At 44.7% G+C, this 23,544-nt stretch overlaps 1 protein-coding gene across 1 annotated transcript; it reads left to right on the plus strand.

The window, feature by feature from the left end:
* The first annotated feature begins 491 nt into the window (after window positions 1–491).
* Window positions 492–16,835, plus strand: LOC125425714 (extracellular tyrosine-protein kinase PKDCC-like). Its single transcript, XM_048483265.1, has 7 exons — window positions 492–998; window positions 3,975–4,097; window positions 5,494–5,762; window positions 10,451–10,530; window positions 10,635–10,739; window positions 11,429–11,605; window positions 15,059–16,835. Exons 1-7 carry the CDS (start codon window positions 537–539, stop codon window positions 15,244–15,246), a joined length of 1,404 nt encoding a protein of 467 aa, XP_048339222.1. The 5' UTR covers window positions 492–536; the 3' UTR covers window positions 15,247–16,835.
* The last annotated feature ends 6,709 nt before the right edge of the window (window positions 16,836–23,544 follow it).

A 23,544-nucleotide genomic window follows, 5' to 3' on the forward strand; every position in this document is an offset into this window, starting at 1 on the left:
ACACATCTACGGACCCTTACCTGGCTGGTCAGGCTAGCTAGAGTGTCCAAATCTGGCGCCACTAGATGTTCATGGACTACGATTCCCATCAGCCCCTGCCAGCATGGCCAATTGGCTGAAGCTGAACAGGATCGGCCCTGCTTAGTTACTTGGATGAGTACTTGGATGAGAGACCAAGGAAGTAAAGGGTTTCTGTGCACGGACAAGCAATAGTTAACCACCTCCAAAGTGAGTAACAGTCCAGTTGGAACTGGGCAGCCGGCATCCCAGCCCTGCGACCCCACGACTCCCCCTTGGCTCAACTCCCAGGCCCGCCTATTTTTTCATTGTCTGGGGTGGGGTGGGGGGACGCCCGGCTTCTGCTGCCCAGGCTCTGAGCTCCATCCCTGGGCAAACCCACGGAGGGCCTGGCCCAAGACCTGGGCGGGATCTGGATGCGACCCCGCCCACGGGCGTGGCCGGGCGCGCCTCCCTTGCGAGGTGCCCGTGGGAGCCTGCCGCACGGCTGGCTGCTGCGCGTCCTTGGCTAGCTCGCCATGCCGGGGGCGCGGCTGGTGGTGCTGCCGGCTGCCCTGCTGCTGCTGCTCGTGGCCTTGGCCTGCTGGGGGCCTTGGCGGCGGCGGGGCCCCGAAGCGCCCCCGGGCTTGCGGCGGGACCTGGAGCGGCGGCGGCGGGACCTGAGCCGTCTGGCCGCTGCCATCCAGGCGCGCGTTTCCCCTCCTGCTGCTGCAGGGCGTGCCATAGGCTGCGCGGATCTGGACGGCGCGACGGGGCTGAGCCTGGTGGGCTGCGGCATCACCAAAGTGGTGCTGAGAGCCGTGTTGCCGCCGCCGGGCGGCCGGGAGGTGGCCCTGAAATCCGTGCACGGCTCCGGCCGCGACGTGACCGGCTGCGTGCGGCGCTACGGACACCCGGGAGGCTGCCGCCGGCTGGCCGCTTACAAGCTGCTCAAGGAGATGACCCTTCTGCAGAGCCTGGAGCATCCTGGCATCGTCAAGGCACGTGGGGCCCACCTCAGGGGGGCGGGGGGGGGGCAGAAACAGCCGCCTCGACGGCTCGGGGGAAGCGATCGTGGCGCGGGGCTTGGGCTGAAACGCCCTTCCCGCCGGTTAACGTCGCTTTCTGTCCTGAGTGCTGGGAAGGGAAACGCGCCGGGGTGGCATTAGCCGCCGTTGTTTTGCAACTAAATCCTCCTCTTCAGCGTGTTTAGCTGGCAATATGAGCTGCCGTCTTCCAGCTCTTCCGTGCTCGGGATCGCAGCCTAAATTGAAATCGATCCCGGAGGGGGGCGGGGGGGGGGCGGCTGGGTTGTAGATTGAATTGGGCATGTCCCAGCCGGCAAAAGCGTGCATATTTCCCTGCTGCCCCCTTCTCCAGCGCTGCTGTCTGAGGGCCCCTGAACCAGCACGGCAGAGTGGGTAAGAGTGGTGGACTTGAATCTGGAGAACCTGGTTTGATTCCCCACTCCTCCATATGAGCAGCGGACTCCAATCCAGGTTTGTTTCCCCCTCCTACACATGAAGCCTGATGGGGTGACTTTCGGCTAGTCACGGTTCTCTCAAAACTCTCTCTGCCCCACCTACCTCCCAAGATATCTGTTGTGGGGAGGGAAAAGGAAGGAGTTTGTAAGCCACTTTGAGACTCCTCCTGGTTGAGAAAACTAGAGTAGAAATCAAACTTTTCTTCTTCCCCTTCTCCCCCCTTCTGCAATATGATTCTGATCCATATCACAACAAAACAAATCACTTTGCTCGCTTCTAGGAAGACTCTGTAGTAATAAAAGAACCGGCCTGTCTGTCCATCTTCCCATTTATGGCAGGCATAACTCAGCAGAGGGCAAAGCTGGGAGACTCAAAATTGGTAGCAGTTGGCACTTCAGGATTCCAGACCAAAACAGAAAGGTGTGGGGATTTGCTAGCCTTCTCTCACCCCACTGTGCTATTTGCAATGGAAGAAAGGGCCCTCTGTGGCAGGCATAAGATTTCTGCTCCTCTTGGAGGAGGTTGCAGGTAGCCCTGTTGGTCCAAAGCAAAGCCAGGAGCAGCCAAATTGACTCCAAATGGTGTGCAAGCTTTTGAGTTCTCCAGGACTGGCTGTTGTGGGTTTTCCAGACTTTGGGGCCAGGGTCTGGTAGTTTTTGCTCCTAACCTTTTGCCCGCATCTGTGGCTGGCATCTTCAAAGGTATGTCACGGTAAGAGGCATTGCTCTCTGAAGAGAAATACATCTTATTTTGACGTGTCTCTGAAAATCCCAGCGCAAATGTTAAGGAGCAAAAACTACCAGACCACGGCCACACAGCCCTGAAATCCCACAACAACCAGTTGATTTGGGCCATAAAAGCCCTCAACAGTACTTTCTCCAGGACTCTTCAGTGGGCTGTGCCTGTGCAGTGAATTGAATGGTTGCACATGGAGTTGATGAAGAACAGACTTTTTCCCATGACCTGTCTGCCAACTTCTTGTACTTTCTTCCTAAGGGATTCTCCCCGCTTCCACACAAAAGTTCCTTCCTTATGAAAGAGGAGCAAACATGTTATCGATAATTGACTACCTTTCCATCCCAGTGATGATTCTGCTCTGCATCCCTTCCTGGCCAGCCGTCCAACTCTTTTCCTTTTTATCCCTCACCCCTGTCACCAGCCACACATTTTTAATGCCGAGTTTGTGGAGCCAGGAACAAGAGTCTGTTCAATATATGTTGCTTTCCAGTTTCTTCTGTTTTGAGCTCATCTCATAAGAGTGAAATGATTCTGGTGTCAGGCTAGGATTGTTGAAGGCTTTCACAGCTGGATTCAACTGGTTCTGGTGGGTTTTCCGGGCTGTGTGGCCGTGGTCTGGTCAATCTTGTTCCTAAGGTTTCGCCTGCATCTGTGGCCGGTCTTCAGAGGTGTGGCCGGTCTTCAGAGATGTATCACAGAGAGAAGTCCGATACACACTGTGTCCAGTGAGACGGGAATGTTTAGTGGGGTATATATTGTCCACTTACTGATTGGTTCTCCACCCTGAGACATGGATAATATATACCCCACTAAACATTCCCGTCTCACTGGACACAGTGTGTATCAGACTTCTCTCTGTGATACACCTCTGAAGATGCCAGCCACAGATGCAGGCGAAACGTTAGGAACAAGATCCATCAGACCACGGCCGCACAGCCCAGAAAACCCGCCACAACTAGTGGGAAATCCAGGTTCAAATCCGCAGGGTTTTGCCAGGGAAGCTCGTTGGGTAATCTTGGGCCAGTCATGCTCTACGTCACAGGGTTGTTGTGAGGATAACATGGAGAACAGGAAGAGCTAAGTTGCCTTGGGTCCCCATTCAGCAGAAAGACTGGGAATAATTGAAGTAAAATAAATCAATCTTCCCTCTCCTCCATCATACCTTGCATCAAGTTTATAAAGGTTTGCATTGCGGGGAAAAGGGATGTGCAACGGTGGGCTTTTCTTTTTAAACTGAAACTTATATTTGTGAGAGAAGCCACAGGCTTAAGCGAACGGGAGACCTTTAATCATGAGTATCAAATAGATAAGAGAGCCTTTATATCTGCATCCCGTAAACTTGCGTCTGAAGGCTCCCTCTCCAGTTAATTATTGTTAATGGCCCGACAGAGCTTGCAAGGGAATGGGAGAAAGCAGACTGCGGTCGCTCTTAAGAAAATTGCCCTTGGCTGGGTTAATGGTAAACACACATCAAGGGGAATGTAATGTTCTCAAGGCGGGCGTAAGCACTCCTGACTTCAGAGCAGGCTAATTAAAGTCATGATTTACCCAGCGTCAGCTTGCTTGGAACCAAGCGCGTCAGAAGAATTCCCAACTATCTTGCAATCTCAGAGGCTTAGCTGAGCGATTAGCTGTAAACCATTCTTTCCTTCCCTGCAACCCAAACTTATGTTTACTTTCCGAAATGAAAACATTTGTGTATTCCTTCAGCATTAATATGATCGTCTGTGGGTTCCCCCCCCCCCCTTTTCCCAGTTGTACGGTCAGTGCCATGATAGCAGTGCCAATCCTGCGGCGAAGATCACCACGATACTGGAGCTGGGAAGACCGCTGGAGATGATTGAGCTCCTTCAGACCCCCTGGGAGAAGAGATTTAAAGTAAGCAAACAACCCCCAGGCTTGTTTTATCAGTCAGTCTTTAGACCTCAGACTTGAGTGCAGAAATCCCAGGAGGGACAAATGGGATTTCTTTGTTGCTGCCTTCTGGAGGAAGCCTTTGGAATCATCTCGTTTCTGCTCTTTTTGAAACTGCACCTTTCTTTTAAAAAGAAAATTAGAATCCCCACCAGCGATTAGTCGCCAGTGGTTTATAAAATGAAAGAGGGAACACCTGTTTTTGCTACGGGAAAGAACCTACGACAGTTTTAACTACCTTTTAGGCATTTTTTTTTGTCTTTTCAGCCCTCAACAGTCCAGAACCTGTGGAACTTTTTGCCACTGGATATTTTTTTAAAAAATTCTAAAGGTAATTATAATAAACAGGGGGCATCTTCGTGGAGATGAAGAAAATCAAGCAATTGCTGTTTCTTTGTCAAAAGCCCTGATGCAGGGCATATCCATGACTCGTTCCCAGAATATCAGTGTCTACCACAGAGGGTATTTGTTTCCATTGGGTGGATAAAAAGGGTTTGGGGTCTCATTCTGTTTCCCCAGTGGCAAAAGTCTTGTTAAAGTGAAGCAAACCACTTATAACAGTTATCCAAGCTCTGTAGCCTCCATATTCCCTTGTATATAGCCTTGTTTATATAGCAAGGTTGCCTGTCCATGGGGCCTTCATTTGGCTTATCCATCTGTGGCATATCACCAGTTCTGGTCACGGTTGACTTATGACAATCCCATCGGGTTGTGAAGGCAAGAAATGTTCAGGGGTGATTTGCCATTGCCTGCCTCTGGCCCTTTCCGCACAGGCTAATAAACACAAGTGAAAGGCGGGTCACCTGAACCGATCCTTGCCCCGGTCCCTTTTATATGGCTGGCTGTCCTGCGAATGGGGTATGCGCCTTCGCACGGAGGCGCAGGGGTTTTTTTTGGGTCCCTGCCTCCTTTCGAAGCACAGCTTTGGAGGCAGGTACGATTGACACACACACACACACACACACACACCCCGGGCCATGAAGCGGCCCTTTGTGGGCTGAGAGAGAGTTCTGTGAGAACTGTGACTGGCCCAAGGTCGCCCAGCAGGCTTCATGTGGAGGGATAGGGAAACAAATGCAGTTCTCCAGATTAGAGGCTGCTGCTCTTAACCCCTGCATTACATCACCCTTTTAATACTGCAGCTGCATCTTTCAGAAAAGATTCTGTCAATTAAAGAAGTTAAGGATTATTTCAGTGAGGACTGGCCGTACGCACAATGCCAAGGACCAGGAATTAGCGGCATTAAAAGAGGGAGAAAGAACTAAATGTGTTCAGCTGGGCTCTCTGTATTGTTTAACTTAACCCCTTTCTCATCATTCACATGCTTCCAAGCAACCAGTATTCACCTTTTGCTTTTCAGATCTGTCTGGATCTAGTCGAATTGCTCTATTACTTGGCGAATTCTCCTCTGGGCTCCATCACCCTCCTGGATTTCCAGCCTAGGCAGTTTGTGATGGTGAATGGGGTCCTCAAAGTGACAGACCTGGATGACGTAAGCACCGAGGAACTGTCGTGCCAGACAGATAAGGACTGCTTGTTAGAATTCCCGACAAAGACCTTTTCTCTTAAATGCATGCATGGGAAGTGCGAAGGAATCAACGAGCAAAGAAATCTCTTCAATGCCTACAGGTATGTTGGACAGCATTAATAAATTACTGTTGAATGAATAGGATTTGGGGATTGGGCGGGATATAAATCCAAATAACTAAATAAAATCATGAAGATCGTGTTATGTAGTAAGATCTGAATTCTGTTTTTGCATTTCATGCTTAAATTGATGGGATTATTTAACCATTTATGGACTGGGTTATGTTCTGGAACTAACGCACCTAACTGATACACACAAACGCTACTGTACCTTCAGATCATTTTCTGAAATAAAATACTTGTACTGTATAAGTGGCTACTTCCAGGATTTGGGTAGCAGCTTATTTGGCAGTGTAGGATGTTCTGGGTAATCAAGAAAGAAATGCTGACTTTACATACTTTCACACTTGAAATAACATAGGCCCCTTCCGCACATGCAGAATAATGCACTTTCAATTGACTTTCACAATTGTTTGCAAGTGGATTTTGCTGTTTTGCACAGTAAAATCCAGCTGCAAAGTGGATTGAAAGTGGATTGAAAGTGCATTATTCTGCATGTGCGGAAGGGGCTGTAGTGACTCCATTCTGGAGCTGGATCTTTATTTTTAAAATGATTTAGAAGTGGGAAAATAGAAGTCCCTCTCGAATCAGCTGCTTGCAGCAAGTATTTAATATTGCTTTCAGGGGAAAGGAAGCTCTGAAATACTCCTTTTGACTCCTGAGCCCCCATATGTTCATTTGGATTTTTCTCTTAACTGTTTGTAGTCTTCATCTCATTCTCATAACCTCTCCCAGAATACCAGAATTTAGGGGCACTTGATTAACTCTATGGGCACTAGATTCTGGATGTACAAGAGGAAATACTACTTTATGCAACAAGTAATGAAACTATGGTGGCATTCACTTCCATGGGAATGTAGTCATGGCCACAAACATAAATGGCTTTAAAAGATTTATGGAGGATATCAAAGGGGTAGCCATGTTATTCTGTTGTAGAAAAACACACCAAAGGCCAAACAGCATTTATTTTAGGGTAACAGCTGATTTCTTCAGATATGTGATATTCATGGTGATCATACTGTGAATTCTTGTGAGGAAGGTTACAAGGGGTGAGGTGGAGCTGAGGCAGATAGGTTTGGTGTTAATTCCATTGTGGATCTTTAACATGTGGTGTAGTGGTTAAGAGCAGGTGCACTGTAATCTGGAAAACCGGGTTTGATTCCCCACTCTGCCACTTGAACTGTGGAGCTTATCTGGGGAACCAGATTAGCTTGTGCACTCCAACACATGCCAGCTGGGTGGCCTTGGACTAGCAGTTCCTCTGAGCTCTCTCAGCCCCACCCACCTCACAGAGTGTTTGTTGTGTGGGAGGGGAAGGGAAAGGAGGTTGTCAGCCCCTTTGAATCTCCTTGCAGGAGAAAAAGGGGAGGATATAAATCCAAACTCCTCCTCCTCGTCTTCTTCTCCTCTGTGTGAGGAGAAAAAGAAGAGTTAAGGTAAGAAAGTTATAAAACACCAGAATTAGCAGTTAGTCCATCAATGGTTGCTAGCCACGGTGCCTTATGAGAACTTCCATGTTCAGAGACAGAAATGCTGGTAATACTTTGAATACCAGTGTGGAGCTGGGGACCCATTATGCTTGTTTTTGGTCCTCTGGGGCAGCTAGCTAGCCACTTGGTGAAACAGAATGCTGGATTAATAATAATAATAATAATAATAATAATAATAATAATAATAATAATAATAATAATAATAATAATAAGCCTTTATTTGGCATAACAATAATCATAACACAATAAAAACCTGAGATAAAAGGTATACAAATACAAAGGTTGAAGATAAAAGGTATACAAATACAAAGGTTTAAGATAAAATATAAATTATTGATTGTGCATCACCTCCAGTAAAAATTGTGCAACCAATTCACAAGTTTCATTGTCAGAATTGTCCAGAAGGAAAGGAAGTCTACTTGATTCTTCCATTTCACTAGGTATCCTAGAAAGAATGTTGGAATATTTTGATCTGATATTAGCAGATTTAGGGCAGCAAAGCAGTTGATGTGCCAATGTTTCAATTTGTTGTTCACCACAAGAGCATACCCTTTCGCTCATTTCCAAGTTGTTAAATCTACCACTTAATGGCGGAGGGGAAAACATTGAAACAAGAAAAGCAAGTGTGAGGGCTCTTCTCTGCATTGGATTAGTCAAAAAAAATACAAATAGGGAGCCATCCTGTTTTGATATAGGGGTATTGAAAAGATGTAAGGGTGAACAAGTTTTCATAGCAGCCCTAAATAAATTAATCCATTAAGCTTTTCAACAATTTTTTGTTTTAACAAGTTGTAGGATTCTGAACTAGATAGCGGGGGAAGCGAGTCGAGAGATATACAGAGTGATTCAATCTTTCTTTTCGATCAGAGAGAACCATGGATTAGCCTGAGTATCCAGACAAAAGTAGGTGAATCATGAGAGTGCTCATCATGCGAGAAATGCAGGCGAAACCAAAATTTAAAAGCTCCTCAACCAAGCCCTATAAACTAATGAATTTTGGCCCAGTTCTAAACAGAGGACCGCATCACGGTCCACAATGGTGGCAGGCCCATAATTTTACTGAAAAATTTAGGTTGGACAGTATTCAAGGAGTGATCAACTGCTTGGAGCCAGATAGGTACTCCATACAAAGTAACTTCTTCTATCTTAGAGTTAAAAGATTTTTTAGTGCTGCTGGGACAAAGGGAGTGGCCCTTTCCATAAAAAAGAAGCGTGCAATGGCAGAATAACTGATAGTAGCACCTGCAATAGCAGCTTTTTTGTGGGAGTAACCAGGAAAGGTTATAAGAAAATGTAATTCCAAAGATATTTGTGATAGTTGAAACCTGCTCCACTGGCACTTTATTAGTAAGCCCAGTTATGACAGTACATTGTTTGGCAAAGATCAAAATCTTGGTCTTTTTTTTGATAATTGATGACTAGTCCGTTATCTGTACAGTACTGCCCACACATCTATTCAACTGGTCGGTAAGTCCAACTTTTGGCCGAGATAGAAGGATGGTATCATCAGCATATAGAAGTATTGGAATATACCTTAACATGAGCCTAATTTAGGGGCATGGTTATTAATTTCCAATAAGGCTGATGGAAAGGTCACTCAAAAATAAATTGAAAAGGGTTGGTGCTAACACACAGCCTTACTTGCTCACACCTTTAAAAGGTAGAAATAAGAATCAGTCATGAGACCTTCACGTGAGCACTTAACTCTGCAGTTTGTGTTGGTATAGAAAGTTGCCTGATTAGAAAAAGAAGTTTATTGTCTATTCCTTGTATAGCCAATTTATTCCAAAGACGATTCTCTAGAGACTGTGTCAAAAGCTGCATTCAAATCAATGAAGGCAGCATAAAGTTTGCTTCTTGGACTTTTAAGATTATTTATTAACCAAATGCGTAAGAAGCATAGCATGGTGCGATGGATTTCCCCCTCGTGAAACCCTATTTGCTCTGGGCCAATGATGTTCTGATGAATGCGTCCAGGCCCTTATGGTTTGGAGTAGAAGTGTCTTAGCATATATTTTCCCAATGACTGATGTCAAACTAATTGGGCGGAAGTTGGCAGGATCCGATGGGTCACCTTTTTTATAAATAGGTACAATGACTGCAGATAGCCAAGGCTTAGGAATGAGGCCTGAGTCATTGATTTGGGTGAATAGATTGGCCAAAAGGGGTGCCCACCACTCTATATGCGACTTCAGTATCTCTGGGGAAATTATATCTGGGCCAGAGGCTTTACGGGGTTTGAATGCTGGATTAGATGAAGCTCTGGTTTGATCCAGCATGTTTCTCGTTAAGGTCTCACAACAACTTTATATTCTATGCTTTTTGGAGATTTCTCTAATCCTAGTGCTAAGAGATTGCTCATTAGATACCTCCTCCTTTTGATGGCATTAACATAAGTTAGTAATCTGCCTTGACCTTCAGTGAGAAAGACAGATTATAAACATGATAAAATCAGGGGCCTGTGTGGTGTAATGGTGAGTGTATCAGACTAGGTCTACGTGGTTCAAATTCCTATTTAGTCATGAATCTCACTGGCCAGTCTATTCTCTGTCAGCTTGATTTACCTCACAGGCCTGTTGTAGCGCTAGTAGAAAGGCTGGGAGGATCATTCACACTGCCCAGAGCTCCTTAAAGTAAGGATGTGATAAAATGCCATGTATAGAGAGATCTTAGGGTGGGAGATGACTCTGAGAAAAAGTGATATGACCAACATTCCCCAGTCAGGGCCCGAATGCCATCACTCTGTTAAACAAATAATTCCCTCGATAATGTTAAACTATTTATTATATACTTATTATATAATTACTGCACTACTTTTTTCATCATTCCTATTACCCATCTCCTCCCACTTATGACTGTATGACTATAGCCTGTGCTGACATTTTATTTTATTTTATTTTATGATTTTACATTTTATGTTTTCATTACTACTGATTGTTTCCTGATTGCTTACTAGACCTATATGACAAAATGTATTTTTCTTTTATGTACACTGAGAGCATATGCACCGGAGACAAATTCCTTGTGTGTCCAATCACACTTGGCCAATAAAGATTCTATTCTATTCTATTCTATTCTATTCTATTCTATTCTATTCTATTCTATTCTATTAAACCATACTAGTGCCTTAAAGAACCTTCCCACAGCTTTTAAAATGTTTGTTCTTAAACTTTGTCATAGGTATTTTTTCACGTATCTCTTACCTCACACGGCGCCTATCACTTTACAGCCCATTCTGAAGGATATCCTGAATGCCACAGGTAATATGAAATTTCAAAAGCTTATTTGAACAAGAGCATCTGTCTCCTGAATAATCACTTCATCTCTTTCTTTGCCCCCGCCCTGTCCTGGCCTGTCAATGTAGGTGATTTACGATACGGAGCAAATGAAACACTGAGAGCTTTTCAGAAAGTTTTGCATTTGTACAAGTCTGGACTTTACCTGCAGAAGAAGCCTTCTCATTTAAAAGGTACAGGCGATGATTTAAAGCTTTTATACATTATAATTTCAACATCAAACTTCAGAGCATAGGCAAAGGGGAGTGATTTACTTTTAAAAATTGGAATCGGGAGGAGTTAGTAGTGTTCTACCATTAGTATCAGTGAGAGTAAGTGCAACTACCAGTATTTTCACACCCTTTTAACATCATCAACTGCTGTAGACTTAGACTGGAACTCTGGTTAGGATTGCACTATAATTTTCACAGGATTGAAGCCAGTGCTGAGTAAGATTTGTTCCTGCTGATTTCTTTATTTTGATATCTGTCATTTCCCCCTTGATGTAGTTTTTCACTTTATTGCTCAGGGTGATTCAATATGAACCAGTTGCATTGTTCTCCTTTAAAGTGGGATGGCGTAACGCTTCAGGTAGAGATGTTGTCATGGTTAGAAACCGTTCAGGCTTCAGTGACAGCCCTGATTGTATAAAAGGTGAATAGATTCATGTCCATCAGTGGTTACTAGATCGGCATCGTCTTTCCAGCGGAGTCCTGCAAGCTTAAAGGTAGATGAGATGAAAAAATGCAGGGAACAGGAAACAGAATCCTCCCCACATCCTGTTTTTTCCCTCCCTCTCTCTTTTTGGTTTTTCTTTTTTTTTCATTTTGCCTGAAACAGCTCACACACTTCATCCAAATGCATTATTTCTTTTTTCTTCCAGAATATATTGCTTTACGAGGGTTCCATAGTGGGACTGCAGAGGACTATAAATGCTGGCCCTCTTACAGCCACACGGGATGCATGCTGTCTGTTCACAATGCAGAAGAAGCTGCGGACGTTTGCAGTTCCCATCCGCAGTGTCAACGTTTTATCATCACTCCACAGAAGACATGGACAGGTGAGAGCAAAGAGAGACATCAGTCTTTCCCCCCTCCTAGATACTGAAAAGGAGAGGGAATTCTGAGCTTTTTGTTTTAAGAAAAGGAGACATTAACCTTTTTTAGGTGATGTATTCAAAATCACAACTTGTAGAGGGTTGAGCCTAAGCACTGTTTTAGTTGATTCTCACAGCTGCTGAAGTTAAGAAGAGGAGTTTGGATTTATACCCCACCTTTCTCTTCTGTGATGGAACTCAAGGTGGCTTACAAACTCCTTCACTTCCTCTTCTCATAACAGATACCTCACAAGATAGGGGGCTAAGAGAGTTTTGAAAGAACCCTGACGAGCCCAAGGTCGTCATGTGCAGAAGCAGGAAAACAAATCCAGCTCACCCTCATGTGGAGGAGTGGGGACTCAAACCCAGTTCTCCAGATTAGCATCTATTGCTCTTAACCACTATCCCACACTGACTCTCCTAGTTCCTATGATGAAGAAACAAGATGCATAGCAAGATGACTCAGCTCTTCTACAGAACATCTTGTAATATTTCAGTCCATTTTGAAAACAGTCATTGACAATTAAACTCTGAGATCAGGTAGAATAACACATTTCAGTAAATTACTGGCTCTATTTTTCCCCATCCTTCCTAACCAAGTCCAGTTCTCTTATTTGCCACCCAGATTTTTTAAGCCACTTTTTCCTGCTCTACTAAACAGGTTCTCTGTCTTCCATCCCAGAGACAGGTGCAATTTGTACTAGTCTAGGGGTGAAGTAATCTGTGGTATGCATATGTTTAGGTCTAAAGAGTCTCGGGGTGGGGGGAGGGATTGTTGGGATGAAAAAAAAGCAGAATAAAAGGGGGAGCTTTTCTCCTGATTATAAGAGGGGTAATTCTGATCTCTTTTATCAGCCCAGATCCCCACACAAACAAAATTCACCAATGCCCTGTAATTAGCTCTGATTATGGCCTTTCATTGAAGATAGCCGTGGTGCCCTTCTTTTTTCCAAAGCATACCATCAATTATCCAATTTTTGCAGCTGAGCTATTACCCCTCACGTGAGCAATGAGAGATGCAGATTAGTACTATCCAGCCATTACTGTTAGGGATGATTCATTATATCACCATTCTATGGGAAATTGGCCTGGTGTTTTTTTCTTAATAATCCTAATTATCTTTAATTTTACTATTAAGGATTATTATTATCTTATTATTGAGGGTTGTTATTAATGATAATAATCCTCAGTAATAACTTGCTTTATTATTATTAAATTATATGTGTGTTCAGATTAATTTTCAAAAAGAGGGGTGTTCCTGCAGGTAACTTCTAGGAAGCTTTGTATACCCTGTTCCACATAAAGATCTAAGCAAGTTTGTAACTTTGCCATTTCCCCTGTCTCCATCACATTCTCCATGCCCCCCTCCCCCCCCCATCTAGTCCGGACCAGGCTGTGGCAAATGAGGGGCATGAAGCACATGGAGGGGGGCGGGCAGGAGGAAATGGTGGATGAAGTTACAATTTTACTTCGGTCTTTAGGTGGAGCGGGGTATAGTAAGTGCAATTCCCAGGAGGAATAAAAAGGGAGGCATGTTTGACTTTAAATCCCATCCTAGGGTGAATCGAAATCAATGGGTTTAGACTGGAGAAACTCTGCATGTGATTGCACTGTAAGCGGGATCCCACTTTACCTAATGAAGGTCCTTGAGGGAATGGGGGGAGTGATAGATTTTAAGACAGCAACAGCAAAATCAAATCAGTCAATCAATAAAAAATACAGGCCATTTTTATACCCTGTGTTTTTTATCTTTGCGACCAGTGTCCAGGGACATAACTAAGGTGGGGCAGCCAGAGCACATATATCTCTGCCTCTGACACTGCCTGTCCCCTCCCTCCCTCCCTCCCTCCCTCCCTCCCTCCCTTCCTTCCTTCCTTTCTTCCTTCCTTCCTTCCCTCCCTCTCTCTCTTGGTTAGGCCGTGCCAGCCCTGTGCAAAGGCCTGAGGGGAAGCACTGCTCTTCCAGTGGGCAAGGCTGTTGTTGTGTTGGTGCAGCGTCCGTTCTTCATGGCCCCCATCCTTCTCTGCTAACTGCAGGCACATTTTTTCAGAAGCAGGCCCCCCTCATGGGACCCAGGATGGCTAGCCCTGTGTTGTGCACAATGCCTGTTATCCCTGGTATATGTGTTTAAGTTTTAGTTGTTGGACACTTTGGAAGGACAGTTGGGGAAAGGGTGGCTGAAAAGCAAAATGAGAATGGAATTCACTGCCTAGTAACATAGTAGTCAGTTTCTGTATGGGAACCCTTCACACCTTTCCCCCATTCTTTTGCTGCTCTTCTTTCGAACTGATTAACCCTCTGATTCCTGAGAGAAGTGACAGCTCATTATTTGTGCTTTTAAATCTTCGTTTGCTTTGCTTCTTTTTGCTTCTTTTCCAAAATAAAAATAAAAAAGTAGAAGGTAAAAGGTAAAATCCCATGCAAGCTTTGGGTTATTGCTGACCCATGGGGTGACATCATATCACAACTTTTACTAGGCAGACTATGTTTAGTGGGTGGTTTGCCATTCCCTTCCCCGGTCATTTATACTTTACCTCCAGCAAGCTGAGTACTCATTTTATCAATCTTGGAAGGTTGGAAGTCCACGTCAGTCTTGAGGCATCTACCTGAAACCAACTGGGATTGAATTCAGATCCAAAAAGGCCTCCAGTAATTAATAACAGATGAATAAAGTGGTCAGATACTAGGTCTGTGCACAGTTACCTAGCTGAAAGTCTGACTATACTGACTATACTAGGATTTATTGCAAAGTATATATGGTTAAGATTGGTCTGCTGTTATTCTTTCAGTGTGGTGCAGTGGTTAGAATATTGGACGCTAATCTGGGAGACCTGGGTTTTAATTGGTACTTTGCCCTGGAGGCTTGCTGGGTGATATTGGGAGCAGAGAACAATGTTGTGAGCCACTTTGGATGCCACTGGGGCAGAGGCGGGGCGAAGGGGAACTGTGCCTGGGGTGCGTGTGCCCCCTGTGACCCTGCCACGGCACTGTCCACCCCCACCCTGGAATGCCCCCGAATGCCCTGCCATGCTCCCTCCGTGGCCCGGCCAAACTCCCTCCGCTGCTCCGCCTGGGGTGCTGCACTCCACCCGGCCCCATTGGTGCTACGCCACTTCACGGGGGGGGGGGGGGCGGGAGCAGGGTATAAATTCATAATGAAGAGTTCAAGTTATATCTTCTTTTCTTTCTGTGTGTTTCAAGTAGCCTGTTTCTCAGTGGCAGTACACACAGCTGATTCTGTGGCTATACGCGAACACAGACGAATGCTGTAGAACTGGATGTGTTAATTTGTGAAACCAAAACTGCCTTTTTTGGAAGGCTTTTACCGTTTTAATTGGTGACTTCATTTCAGCCAGTGTCATAACTATTCCCTGGGCTGCTTTAACAGATCTTATCCCTTCTCCTGTTCCCCTGCAGGACGTCCACTCGCTTTGTTTCAAAGCAGCTCAGCTGATTTAATCCGAAGCAATAATACGGTGGTTTACGTGAAACGATCTGCCGCTGCTGCCTCAAGGGAGAAGCCTCTAACAAGAAACCTGAATGGGTACAGAGATGTTGGAGAAGAACTACTCGTCAGGACTAATTTCAGTCCCCCAGAAAGATGACACACTTTATTTCCATTTAAGAACATGTTCTCTGTACCAAGTTCGGAGCTATTTCCCCGATCCAAGAAAACCTTCCCTGTGTAAGATGCACTCCCCTCTACAAAAATCCTTGCTGATCTGAGGCGCTTTTTGCACAAGCCTTATAAAATATTTTGAGGCAGGAAATAAAACGTTTCCTCCGTGGAGTTCCACGTTGCTTTTGGCAAAAGTTTTATTTCCCGCCTCAAAACGTTTTAAATGAATCCCCTTTCAAAACAGTTCTCTGGCTGAAAGGTTTTGAAAATGTCTTCAGTTGTGCGATCTATTGACGACGTTTCCCACAGTTCTCTCTGCGCTTCCCTGATCTTCCTCCTCACTCAGTTTCGCCTGTTATTTGCAGCATTTCTCTGTTTGTTCTTTTGGGGGGTTTTGCGGGGGGGGGGCAATCTTAGAATCATTGAGTATACGAGAAATATAGAATGCAGCACGAGCCATTGAACATTGACTCAACACAGAACTGAAAAAAATGGGGAAAATCGCATAATCGTTTAGAAACGTTTTGGGGGATTTGCGCAGAAAGGGCCTGATTTATGTGTTCACCTGAGTTCCAGGACTCCGTGATCTTTTCCTGTGATACAGAGTGTTCTGTAGGGCTAAACAGGCATGATCCTGCCTTAGGGGAAATTATTGGACTTGCTAACCATTTGGTGTTCTATTAGCATGATTTTATGCTACCTCTGCAGAAATAACCTGTGGAGGAAAATGGAGACCTATGAAAATGAGTATCATTTTGATGGGTAAAACTGTGAGGACTGAGAAAACAGGAAGATAAAAATATTTAGTTCATTTCTCTCTCAACACATGCCATTCCTAAGAATTCTACAGCATGTGTACTGTGTGCGCTGGCACACATACAAGCAACAATTTGTTAGATACCATGTTACAAATGAATATGATTTCATTGCAGCTTCATATAAAATCAGTAATTTACAAGTGTGCATAATGTGTTACACACATTGTCCATATTTAAACCAAAACTGCTAGAAAGTATAGATCAGAACATGAACTCTAAAATAGAGGTCTTGTAACAAGAAACCACTTGCAGAAAATACAATGTACAGGCAGGTTCCTTAAAGACAGAAATGCCTGATCATGTATGCCAAACATGGAGTCAAGAAGAAAAATTGTCTGTCTTCAATGGAAAACGCTGTAAATCCATTTTGCTGTTACTGTGTTGTTCAAGACTTTCCCCAAATGCATGCCATAATCACACTTCGCATTGCTATGTCACGGTCTTATTAACTAAGGATGGCACGGGGTTTCTGTTCCCCAGTGTCCATAACACAACAGTAGGGAAAACTGAAAGTCTCTCCAGCTGACAATTCACATGTGTGGCACACTTAACCCACAAAATGAGAGACAAAGGTTTGTTTTGTGATATAAAAGTTCAAGGTATCCCAACTGACATGTGGGTTTTTCATGACTTTTGGAAGTTGTAACAATCTTAGAGATTTGTCAGTGTTACTTTCAGTGAAAGAGATTCTGTCAAATGAAATGTTCACATATTTATGTGTAAAAAACTTTGCTATAAATTGATGGATTTTTTTTCACTGTGGAAAATATTGTCATTATTTGTTTATTTAGTCCCATCAAGCTGCATGGCATTATAGAGAACAAGAAGATAAAAGTCCCTACCCCTACGTGTGTCTGATTTTGCCATCAAGTCACAGTTGACTTATGGTGACCCCAGAGGAGCAGCAGTGGCGTAGGAGGTTAAGAGCTTGTGTATCTAATCTGGAGGAACCGGGTTTGATTCCCTGCTCTGCCGCCTGAGCTGTGGAGGCTTATCTGGGGAATTCAGATTAGCCTGTACACTCCCACACACGCCAGCTGGGTGACCTGGGGCTAGTCATGGCTTCTCGGAGCTCTCTCAGCCCCACCTACCTCACAGGGTGTTTGTTGTGAGGGGGGAAGGGCAAGGAGATTGTAAGCCCCTTTGAGTCTCCTACAGGAGAGAAAGGGGGGATATAAATCCAAACTCTTCTTCTTCTTCTTAAAGGCAAGAGTCATTCAGAGGCGGTTTGCCGTTGCCAGCCTCTGCCTGGGCTGAGAGAGCTCTGAGAGGACTGTGACTGTGACCAAAGTCACCCAGCAGATTAGAGTTCACCACAACACCACACTGGCTCCCAGTTCTACCCCTGGGATTTTGCAATCTAAAATTTGGCATATAGAAAAGGAACATAGGCAAGAATTTGGTCCTGACCAATCTTTTAACGTTGCTTTTTAAAATTTACATAGGCACTTACATTTAATTTTACTAGAGGGCTGAAGTTGTATTTTATATTACAACTTTAGTTTGTTACATAAAAGTTGGAGTATAAATTCTTCCTTGTTGTTCATTGGTTGACTTGCTCTGATGTTGTGGAAAGGTGGTCAAAATTCAGACTGTTTGGTGAAGGAGTCAGGGCCGATCCATTTGTTCTCAATGTGGTATAACCTATGCCCTAAAAATGGCAGAATGCTTAGATATGGCTTCTGCAAATGCATGATCCCATTCAATAGATATAGACAAGTTTTGTTTCTGAAATGACATAAATAGATCTTAGAAGAAGAAGAGTTTGGATTTATATCCCCTCTTTCTCTCTTGTAAGGTGATTCAAAGGGGCTTACAAACTCCTTTCCCTCCCCCCGCTCCCCACAACAAACAGGTACATAACATTCCATTTAATTTCCCTCAGGGGATTTTTTTCTTCAGACCAGTTGATCATCCTAGCCATTTTCCGAATCACCTTTGAAGCCCGCAGGGGTTGCTTCTAATTTTGAAGCAAACATAAAGCTCAGCAAGATTTGAGTCTAGTAGCACCTTAAAGACCAACAAGAATTTACAAGGTATTAGCTTCCAAGAATCCAAGTTCTATGTATTGTTGAAGGCTTTCACAGCCAGATTCAACTGGTGGTTGTGGGTTTTCTGGGCTGTGGGGCCGTAGTCTGGTAGATCTTGTTCCTAACGTTTCGCCTGCATCTGTGGCTGGCATCTTCAGAGGTGTATCACAGAGAGAAGTCTGTTATACACTGTGTCCAGTGTATAACAGTGTATAACTGGACACCGTGTATAACAGACTTCTCTCTGTGATACACCTCTGAAGATGCCAGCCACAGATGCAGGCGAAACGTTAGGAACAAGATCCACCAGACCACGGCCACACAGCCTGGAAAACCCACAACAACCAATCAAAGTTCTCTTCATTAGACAGAAAATATGGGTCATAAACGTCAGCACTTGTGTCTGCAATCTGATGTAGAATTAAGGCCACAGAATTAATGACTAAGGTTAAATTTGAACAGAGAATATCTAGTTCAGATCTCACACAGCTTCTATAGTCCTTCACTGGGAACAAATTGGGCTGTTAGCATCCAAGGTAAGAGGGTATTTTGAACAATTATCTGAAAAGTCTTAAGATGGCGTCTTGTGAAGGCTATCTGTAGATAAGGGCCTAGTTGAGACAGAGCCCTGACATTCTGACCCTGACCTAGCAGATGCAGATCAGTCTTAACACATGAGGGATCATCCCTTGCTCTTGTTATGCAACTGACCCCTGTTTCAGATGCACAGAAAATGGCTCCTCTTTAGACCAAACTCCCATTGATGGAAAATCCCCTAATTAGCAGAACAAAGCTTTCCTAATGACAAGACAGGTCATAATGGTGACCATAACAATGGGCTTTATGATGGAAACTTTTTTCTAAATGGAGAAGCAAAGAATCTTCTTCCATTGTGGAGGTCCTGGCCGATGAGGAGAGAAACACTCTGGTCAAGAGCTGTCTGGTGTTCCCACTTCAGTCTTGATGGTGGCTTTAGGCTATTTGGTGATTGCTTCTCCAGATTAGTAAACTGATAATGGCATATCATCTTCCACACTAGAGATAAACACGGGAACACCATGCTGTCAACCGGTGTGATGGGAGGTCAAGGGTCAGTTCCTTATCAAATGAAGGTCTAACACTGGGGGTCTAAAAGCATTTATTGGCAGTAAGCTCTGTAAGGAATCCAAGAAAACATGCTGTGAGATCTGCAACATTAAATGCTTTTTAAAAATCATAAAAATGTATATTTCAGGAGTATTTCCTGCTCCACGTTTTGTCTATTTGGCATCTACTAATTTTTGTTATCCTACATTTGCCTCAAGGACCTCAGGTAGGAGCCAGTGTGGTGTAGCGGGTTAACAGCGGCAGACTAATCTGGAGAACCGGGTTTGATTCCCCGCTTCTCCCCATGAGGCTTGCTGGGTGATCTTGGACAAGTCACAGTTCTCTCAGAACTCTCGTAGCTTCACCTACCTCACAAGGTGTCTGTTATGGGGAAGGGAAGACAGCAATTTTTATGGTAGAGAAGAGGGTTTTTAAAAGCCAACTTTTTTTTCAAGCAATACGGGTTCTTTCCCTTTACTTTTGTTCTTACAACAGTCTTGTGAAGTAGGAATTCTCAAAGGGGTTAGATCAACGATGGCGAACTTTTTCGAGACTGAGTGCCCAAATTGCAACCCCAAACCCACTTATTTATCGCAAAGTGCCAACACGGCAATTTAACCTGAGTACTGAGGTTTTAGTTAACAAAAACGGTTGGCTTCGAGGTGCACGTTACTTGGGGGTAAGCTTAATGAAGCAACTGTGCAACGCTTTGAATGGGTGAATCACGACCTTAGGAGGGTTTACTCAGAAGCAAGCCCCATTGCCAGCAACCGAGCTTACTCCCAGGTAAAGGATCGTGCTCAGGCTAGCCTAGAGAGGTGTGTGTGTGTGTGTGGGGGGGTGATCCCCCGCCACGATGAACTCTGTGCACGTGTGCCCACAGAAAGGGCTCTGAGTGCCACCTCTGGCACCCGTGCCATAGGTTCGCCACCGCTGGGTTAGACCAAATATGAGAGAGCACCTCATTCAAGATCCCTCTCTCAGCTTAATGACTGGTCAGGAATTTTAATCCTGGCCTTTCCCATTAAATTCCAGCCATTGCTTCTTTTCCAGAGAACCCCGCAGGTTTCCTTGGGGATGTTCTCCTTTCAATAATCCAATTCTACTGAAAACCGTGAAAAAATGGGTCAGAATAAAACTTAAGGTCATAAAGACCTTGAATCAGAGTTAAATACAAAACAACAAACACCACACTGGCCTTCAATAACAAGGTTACAATATGAAAACACACAGTTTAATTCTGACCTGTTTCTTCACCACTTCCATTAGTTGGATTCTCTAATTCATTTTGCCCTGAGTTTATCTCCTTTTGATATCGACGTTCTTCTTTTCTTGGACACCCACACGAAGCTGCCTTATGCTGAGCCAGATCATTGGTCTGTCAAAGTCTGTATTGTTTACTTAAACTGGCATCTGCTTTCCAGGGTCTCCATCAGAGGTTTTTCATATCACCTCTGACCTTGCCCTTTAAATTGGATATGGTGGGGACTGAATGTGGGACTGTTGCTTTCCATGCTCTACCACTGAGCCACAGCCAACTGGTGGGGCATGAACATCTGGATTGGACTTGTCAACAGTTTCTCTGCAGAAACTCTTTGAGGACTAAATTCAAGCCCAGTAGTACCTTATAGAGCCAGAGTGGTGTAGTGGTTAAGAGCAGGTGGATTCTAATCTGGAGAACTGGGTTTGATTCCCCACTCCTCCACCTGAGTGGCAGAGGCTTATCTGGTGAACCAGATGTGTTTCCACACTCCTATGTTCCTGCTGGGCTAGTCACAGTTCTTCAGAACTCTCTCAGCCCCACCTACCTCACCAGGTGTCTGTTGTGGGAAGAGGAGGGGAAAGGAGCTTGTAAGCCACCTTGAGTCTCATTACAGGAGTGAAAGGTGGGATATAAATCCAAACTCTTCTTCTTCTCCTTATATAGACCAAGAGGATTTTCAAGGTATAAGCTTTTGAGAGTCAGCGCTCCCTTCAGCAGGAGTACAACTCTCGAAAGCTCATCCCCCCAGATCTTCTTGGTCTCTAAAATGCTACTGGACTCTATGGTAGCTCTTCTACTGCAGACTGACATAGGTACCCTCCCCAGTCTTCAAGGACTGTTTACCCAGGAGCCAGAGCCAACCCTATTGTGGCCTCTTCCTTCTGTTTTCAGTTACAGGACATCTGTGGGCCACAGGGATGAAGGCAGTCTTGCTGAATGTGAGCAAAGGCCTCCATTACATTGCTGGAGTAAGGAGGACACTCCCACATTATCACAGGCCTTGAAAAAGAGGGGAAGGAAAGACACCAATTCAGGAAAAAGGGGGAAGACAAATCTTTAAGACTACAGGAAGCAAGCCCTGACCTGGGTGGCCACTGCTTGCCTGATCTCATCAGATCTCATAAGCTAAGCAGGGTCTGCTCTGCTTAGTACTTGGATAGAAGGCCACGAAGGAAAGCGAGGCTCACTATGAAGACAATGGAAAGCCACCTCTGAAGTCTGCTGAGCTGAAATTCTCAGAGGAGTTGTCATAAGTCAGCTGTGAAATGACAGCCCTTTGCCCACAGACACTCATACAACATGCAACCACGCAGGAATCAATCAATTTATCACAGTGATTCATCACTCTTTGAGATTAAATATCTTTCCTAACAACCACTGAACCAATTGCCTTAAAAGGATTTTGTTATGCAGGCTTTCACTGTCTGAGGCACAGCAGTATAAACAGTTCCTCCTCTGAAACTGGTTTTGTTACTGTGAGACAGAGTCTTTTAACACACGGTCTTATTACGTATGCACACGTAACACATATCCTTGTTCAAGATTTCTTCTTCATTCTAAACCATGCCCTGTTTGCACCTATGAGGTTGACGGTGCCACCTAGTTAGTGTTACACCAAATTTTTCTCAGGATAAGAAATCCCTGGGTTTCATTAGACCTCAGTTGACATGAATGGAAGACCTGATTGGCGCTTGCATACTAATCAGTGGCGTAACTGCCACAGAGACACCTGGGGACAAACGCCCCGGGCACCCTGTGGAAGTCATGTGCAGGATCCAATCCATTGTTTTTCATCCTGATTCTGAAACCTGTGAGAGTGCTGATTTGCTGTAAGGTTGAGGAGCTTGTAGATGGGATCTTTCCAGAAACTTTTAAAGGAAGGTACATAGCAGAGGCACGGAGATGGGGAATGGGGGAGATGACTTTAATCCTTCCATATTGTCCCAGTTTTGCCAATATATAACCATGGGATAGCTCAGGCTTGTCTGATCTTGTCAGATCTGGGAAGCTAAGCAGTGTCAACCCTGGTTAGTACTTGGATAGGAGATCACGTAGGTTGCTATGCAGAGGCAGGCAAAGGCACCGCTGAAAGGCTCTTGCCCTCTCTCTCTCTCTCTCTCTCTCACACACACACACACACACGCACACACACACACAGAGCTTATTGATAGCTTATTGAAGAGGAACAGATAGGAACCTTTGCTGTCTTTCTTTCCCATCATCTAGGGGGCATTCATTGAAAATGCTGGGGGGAAGAATTAGGACTAATAAAAGGAAACACTTCTTCACACAACGTGTGATTGGTGTTTGGAATATGCTGCCGCAGGAGGTGGTGATGGCCACTAACCTGGATAGCTTTAAAAAGGGCTTGGACAGATTTATGGAGGAGAAGTCGATCTATGGCTACCAATCTTGATCCTCCTTGATCTGAGACTGCAAATGCCTTAGCAGACCAGGTGCTCAGGAGCAACAGCCACAGAAGGCCCTTGCTTTCACATCCTGCATGTGAGCTCCCAAAGGCACCTGGTGGGCCACTGTGAGTAGCAGAGTGCTGGACTAGATGAACTCTGGTCTGATCCAGCAGGCTAGCTCCTGTTTTCCTTTGTTTTTAGGTGTACCAGCTTCCAACTGGGGCCTGGAAATCTCTTGAACAGTGATTGTGTGCTGATTCCTAGCTTATTTCATGCACCTGCCCTTGATCGTCCAGGTATTGACCGGCTGGTGAAAAATGCTGACATTGTGTCTACCTTAGAAACTTCAGGAGATCCAGAATGATGTTACAGAGCCTGCCCAAAGAAGGAGACACAAAACGTAATTCCTTTTCTTCTTTAAAGATCACAGAGAAAGTTTACATGCAGCCCAGAGAACTAGATTTATGGAGTTCAAAGTACCTAGTTATTAAAATGTGATTAAAGTTTTCTATCCTTCCAAATGCATCAATATGCAGATGAAAGGAGGCACATGGGTTGGCAGGGGGCCACCCTTGCTACAGGCCTCTGGCTTAATGATATGTTCCCTGATCTGCTGTTTTTATGGTGGTGAGAGGGACTTAAGGGCCAAAAGGAGGAAGGCACACCAGGGTCAGT

Source organism: Sphaerodactylus townsendi, linkage group LG02 (assembly GCF_021028975.2).
Source record: "Sphaerodactylus townsendi isolate TG3544 linkage group LG02, MPM_Stown_v2.3, whole genome shotgun sequence".
Taxonomy (NCBI): Eukaryota; Metazoa; Chordata; class Lepidosauria; order Squamata; family Sphaerodactylidae; genus Sphaerodactylus; species Sphaerodactylus townsendi.